This window comes from Mizuhopecten yessoensis, unplaced genomic scaffold (assembly GCF_002113885.1).
Source record: "Mizuhopecten yessoensis strain PY_sf001 unplaced genomic scaffold, ASM211388v2 scaffold9587, whole genome shotgun sequence".
In the NCBI taxonomy this organism is placed as follows: Eukaryota; Metazoa; Mollusca; class Bivalvia; order Pectinida; family Pectinidae; genus Mizuhopecten; species Mizuhopecten yessoensis.
In genome coordinates, this window is record NW_018408122.1 from 119,619 (window position 1) to 126,451 (window position 6,833).

General features: G+C 40.5%; 1 protein-coding gene across 1 annotated transcript in view; it reads left to right on the forward strand.

The window, feature by feature from the left end:
* The window catches only part of LOC110458435 (glutamate-rich protein 6B-like), a gene marked incomplete at its 3' end in the record, with an annotated part of 10,673 nt that extends 8,733 nt beyond the window's left edge, over positions 1-1,940 (forward strand). The window contains exons 2-3 of the mRNA XM_021510119.1: positions 1,055-1,397; positions 1,512-1,940. Of these exons, the coding sequence (XP_021365794.1) occupies positions 1,055-1,397; positions 1,512-1,940 (772 nt within the window). The remainder of the gene's footprint in view (positions 1-1,054; positions 1,398-1,511) is intronic.
* Positions 1,941-6,833: the final 4,893 nt, after the last annotated feature.

Genomic DNA, 6,833 nt, shown 5'->3' on the forward strand with positions numbered 1-6,833 from the left:
TGTATTAACACAGAGGAGAGCCGTAGTTCCTGTATTAACACAGAGGAGAGCCGTAGTTCTTGTATTAACACAGAGGAGAGCCGTAGTTCCTGTATTAACAAAGAGGAGAGCCGTAGTTCCTGTATTAACACAGAGGGGAGCCGTAGTTCCTGTATTAACACAGAGGAGAGCCGTAGTTCCTGTATTAACACAGAGGAGAGCCGTAGTTCCTGTATTAACACAGAGGAGAGCCGTAGTTACTGTATTAACACAGAGGAGAGCCGTAGTTACTGTATTAACACAGAAGAGAGCCGTAGTTCCTGTATTAACACAGAGGAGAGCCGTAGTTCCTGTAGAAAAAACCACCGACCTACGACCAGTACACATACCGGGCGACTGCCCATCGTATAGGACTCGAACCCGCGACCCAGCGGTGGAGGTCTATATTAGCAGAATGTCAGACGCCTTAACCACTCGACCAACGCGGCACCTTGTTTTAGTTTTCAGCATGTGATATATCAACAGGTAGGAACGTTTTGGGGAGAACAAGACATTTATATATGAAAAAAATATTAGACAAACCATCGATCCGTTTTTGCATCCATCTGATATATGACTATTGAAGGTTTATACTTGATATATAGATAAATAGAAAATCCATCCCTGCAGTTCGGGGATCGAGAAGAATACACCTGCTATTTCCCAATGCATGTAAGAGGAGACTAACACAGGAACCCTGCATTAAATATATGAAAATTATATTAAAAATATAAAATCTATAAATATGATAACCCTCCACACATTCAAGGTAAATAATGTCTATTAGGATTCTCTAAAAATATTGTTTAAAGATTACAAAATAACCACCTGTGTCCTTGAAAGTACGACAAGGGCTTCACCAGACAATAATACTAAATCTAATATTAAACAAGCTAAATGTCATCATCCTAGTCATCTTACAGCAATGCGGCTGCTCAAAACAATTGTGTACCATATCATCAAGAAAGTCAGTTAGTACAATGTATCATAATGATTTTATAAGGGAGTGTAACACCAGTGAGGAGGGTTAAACCAGTGAGGAGGGTTACAATAGTGAGGAGGGGTACACCAGTGATGAGGGTTACACCAGTGAGGAGGGTTACACCAGGGATGAGGGTTACAATAGTGAGGAGGGTTACACCAGTGGGGAGGGTTACACCAGTGTTGAGGGATACAATAGTGAGGAGGGTTTCACCAGTGAGGAGGGTTACGCCGGTGAGGAGGGTTACACCAGTGTGGAGGGTTACAATAAGGAGGAGGGTTACACCAGTGAGGAGGGTTACACCGGTGAGGAGGGTTACACCAGTGTGGAGGGTTACAATAAGGAGGAGGGTTACACCAGTGTGGAGGGTTACACCAGTGGGGAGGGTTACACCAGTGTTGAGGGTTACAATAGTGAGGAGGGTTTCACCAGTGAGGAGGGTTACACCAGTGAGGAGGGTTACACTAGTGAGGAGGGTTACACCAGTGAGGAGGGTTAAACCAGTGAGGAGGGTTACAATAGTGGGGAGGGTTACAATAGTGAGGAGGGTTACACCAGTGATGAGGGTTACAATAGTGAGGAGGGTTTCACCAGTGAGGAGGGTTACACCGGTGAGGAGGGTTACACCAGTGTGGAGGGTTACACCAGTGAGGAGGGTTTCACCAGTGATGAGGGTTACACCGGTGAGGAGGGTTACACCAGTGATGAGGGTTACAATAGTGAGGAGGGTTTCACCAGTGAGGAGGGTTACACCGGTGAGGAGGGTTACACCAGTGTGGAGGGTTACACCAGTGAGGAGGGTTTCACCAGTGATGAGGGTTACACCGGTGAGGAGGGTTACACCAGTGATGAGGGTTACAATAGTGAGGAGGGTTTCACCAGTGAGGAGGGTTACACCGGTGAGGAGGGTTACACCAGTGTGGAGGGTTACACCAGTGAAGTAACATGTTTGGTATCACGTTCATCATGTAACGTTAGTGTCATGGCTACCATAGAATCATATAAACAGACAATCACCTGCGTGTGTATTACGTTCATCCTGTAACGTTAGTGCCAATGTTACCATAGGAATATATACACAGACAATCACCTGCGTGTGTATTACGTTCATCCTGTAACGTTAGTGCCAATGTTACCATAGGAATATATACACAGACAATCCCCTGCGTGTGTATTACGTTCATCCTGAAACGTTATTGTCAAGGCTAACATAGGACCATATACACAGACAATCACATGTGTGTATTACGTTCATCATGTAACGTTAGTGTCAAGGCTACCATAGGACCATATACACAGACAATCACCTTTGTGTATTACGTTCATCATGTAACGTTAGTGACAAGGCTACCATAGGACCATATACACAGACAATCACATGTGTGTATTACGTTCTTACTGTAAGGTTAATGCCAATGCTACCATAGAACCATATAAACAGACAATAACCTGTGTGTATTACGTTCATCATGTAACGTTAGTGACAAGGCTACCATAGGACTATATACACAGACAATCACCTGTATGTGTATTACGTTCATCCTGTAACGTTAGTGCCAAGGCTACCATAGGACCATATATACAGACAATCCCCTGTGTGTATTACGTTCATCATGTAACGTTAGTGCCAAGGCTACCATAGGACCATATATACAGACAATCACATGTGTGTATTACGTTCTTACTGTAAGGTTAGTGCCAATGCTACCATAGAACCATATAAACAGACAATCACCTGTGTGTGTATTACGTTCATCCTATAACGTTAGTGCCAAGGCTACCATAGGACTATATACACAGACAATCACCTGTATGTGTATTACGTTCATCCTGTAACGTTAGTGCCAAGGCTACCATATAACCATATAAACAGTCAATCACCTGTGTGTATTACGTTCATCATCTAACGTTAGTGTCAAGGCTACCATAGGACCATATACACAGGCAATCACCTGTGTGTGTATTACGTTCATCATGTAAATTTAGTGTCAAGGCTACCATAGGACCATACACACAGACAATCACCTGTGTGTATTACGTTCATCATGTAACGTTAGTGTCAAGGCTACCATAGAACCATATAAACAGACAATCACCTGTGTGTATTACGTTCATCATGTAAGGTTGGTGCCAAGGCTACCTACCATAGGACCATATATACAGACAATCACCTGTGTGTATTACGTTCATACTGTAACGTTAGTGTACAGGCTACCATAGAAACAAATACACAGACAATCTCGTTTGTATATTACTTGGTGTAAATTTTATGTTTAACTCTGTATAAAGATATCAAAAGCTTTCATCCGGTTTATGTATAACGAGCGTTTTAAGAATTGTGTCTCGTCATGGTTTCTAAGCACGTGAACACACCTGTACACCATGTACCGGAGAGACCTGTAGCGTGTACACTTTGGGCAGTTATGCATTCTTCTTTTGTTGCAAAAATGAGAGAGATTCATTTGCATACACAACACATAAACGATTCGCGATTTACCACTTCATAAAAAGACTTCATTGTTGAGTAGGTTAGCATTGACCAGGGCTCCTCTATCCTGTACCTATCCAAGACACAAACAATTTGGTAAAGAATTGTTTCGTTAAAGGTGTTTTAGGTTAGTATTGCCTCCTATGGCTGGCCGTCCAGCCGTACAGGTGAACATATTCATTATTGACAGCAGGGGAAAAAAAACTACATCACGAAATAGTTTAAACGCCTAAAGGAAACAGAGGCATTAGACGAAAGCCACGTTGCACTTTTATAAGTAAGACCTAGATGACCGTAGTTTCACAGAAGTTATGGTAATATTACCGTGATTCCCCTAGTAACAACAGCATTATAGTAAACCCACGTTTTACATATAGACGTTATGGTAATATTACCGTAATTCCCCTAGTAACAACAGCGTTATAGATAAACCCACGTTTTACATATAGAAGGTATGGTATTAATACCATGATTCCTCGAACACCAACAGCGTTATAGGAAAACCACGTTTTACATATATAAGTTATGGTAATAACAGCGTTAGACAAAATATTGAAGTAACAATACAGTTACCGTAATGTCCCGAGTAACAACAACATGAGAGGGAAACCATGTCAAATAAGTTATGATGTTATGTTATCACAAAGGGTTTAATAACAGTGGTGTCAGAGAAAATGTTATAGCTTACCGTAATGTTTATAAAAAGCGTTACATTAAAGGATGACCGCGTAAAAATGTTTAATTTTGCTGAAATGTCTGTAGAAGATACAGTACAGAAAAACGTGATTGTATCAATGTAGGACAGATTACTGTAATATTCCTATTTACAGCTACAGATGGATTACAGTCTGTACCATACAAGTTCTGTGTACAGGTACATGTACACGACAGATATATATATACAAAGGTTCAACCGGGCTCACCTTTGATTCGATGTGGCTAGAGACTTGAACATCTCAAATTTCTCGAGCAGTAATACAAATGTAGCTTTCACGTTGTTTAGCGTATTTCTTTAGTTTTGCATTTAACCGGAAAAAAACATCCCACTGAGCGCAATGTCCGCAATACAAATCTACTCCAATTGTACTCTGAACAAGGAAATGTAGATAAAACTAGTATGTTTCATTTTTAAGTCAATCATATTACATGTGTATCAAATACATCGCCAGGTATTCGTCATTATTGAATGTTAAACTTGTACAAAATACATGTTGCCACGTCATTACTGCACGTGATATCATGACCACGTGCTTATACACTATAAGACGACGAGAGCTTTAGGAAACGACGTACATGTATGCTAAGCAGTCTTAACTCTTAGCGAATCCTAAGTGTTTCCTTTCCATTAGATGAAAATGTGTAATTTTCTAACATAGAGAGATGTATAGCATATATACGTCTCTGATCAACATAGAATATACATAACATTAATTTAGATTATATAGTTGTTCTTGACTATATTATATATTTGTTTAACTAATAATTAAGGTAACCGTGCTTTAGAATGCACGACTCCGGGTCAGGTCGTAGACACTATCAAATAGTGTAAGTCCATTAGAAACAGGGGTGTCCAGGTGGCGCAGTGCCCGCTTAAGGTACTTCCTACAGGGTTATGTCGCTGTATATAGTTTGTAATGGGTCCATAACTTTCCCCAAAACGAATTTTAAAAGTATGAAGTTGGTTCGTATACTCATGTAAAGAACAATGTCAATAATTACCTTTGCAGAAATTATTTGTTATTATTGACATTGTTTTTGACATACATGTACATTATAGGTATACCAAGCAACTTCCACATTGTTTTCATTTTGAGAATATGCTTAAGCATTGAACTGTTTTTGTATGGCGTATTGACGCGTGCTGATTGGCAAACAAAGTAGTACTTTGAAATTTTAACAAACACTTCAATTTTATTCAACAATTCAGTATCAATACAATTGCGTATGATATGTCTATAGGGTGATTTAAGTTTATCAATAGAACTCTGAGCTGAAAGTTAGATTTGAAATTGTTTCGATTTTTCCCCGGAACAAATTTCGCGCATGGACAAATACAGTGAACACCGTAAATCCGACCTTGCCCTCCACGAGGGAGTTATTTTTGGAAGTTAATTCGAACTTTTCTCTTTGCTCATTTTGTGAAGAATCCAGGCGTGAATTTATTTGTTGATTGTATGGGAACCTGACAACAGTCGGTAGATTCTATAACAGCCTCGTTATTTGACATGTCGTCAGAAACTGAGGAACCGTGGATGCGAGACGCGTGAAACTGATAGCGTTTGAAGTGAGTGATCTTGCGACGGAGCACAGGTTCGTTACAAATGTCTGAAATGTTTATGTGTGCTGTGACTCATATCAGTAGGTCTGTAACATATGTGTCAGTAGGTCTATAGAATATGTGTATTTCAGACATTTGTAACGAACCCCTGTTGATCAGTGCAGTGTAACAGACGATATTTCTGATAAATTGCATGAGCGTTAACATTGTTTCCATTGCCGGCATTGGTGATTTCAACCGATGTGCATTTTGTACGATATTGCAGACCTTGGTCTTGTTTTCGCTGTAATAAAAGTTTGTTTTTTTGCACATAAATTTACAATGACATTGTCAAATCTCACAATGCCCAGCGATATTTCAGCAGCCGTCATGTTTATTTATATTGGATATTGTAGTTCCGGTCAGTGTTGTATTAATACGCTAAGACTTGTGTCTCGTGATGCATAGTAATTAAAATATAAAGTCCCATCAACGACACAGCTTTCAAAGAGGCTATATATACTGACATGTTAACACTCTGGAATACCTAGATCATGGATGCGTGACCGCCAATGGACCGCAGATCAATATCAGTGTGAGGGTCATGTCGGATCAGTCTTACGCGTCCCGTGGTATGTTGACGGATCTCGCCAAGTACCCGTGTACTACGAGATCCTCAATCAATTGAAAAGCGGGCTTCCGGTTACTGTAAATAGTAATCCCCTAATGACCCTGGTAGGGGGCAACGTGGCGGGGTATGGGGAGGATATCGGGGAGACCCGTACTATCACCTCAATATAGAGGGTTCTCCTTCCAAGGATGGCATCCTAGTACACACACACACACACACACAACACACACACACACACTCATACATGTATACTTATATATATACATGGGCGGCTTCGTGATACAACTATACGTTGGCCATTTTAAACCCCAGCGCAACAGGTATAATTGATTTTAAATACGAACATGTGTATAATATATGTTGTTAAGCTGCAATACTCATTGATCAATAGCTCCCACCAGTACACAACGACGTAAGGAATGGAGATCGGGAATCCCCGCCAGGTACACTGATTGGA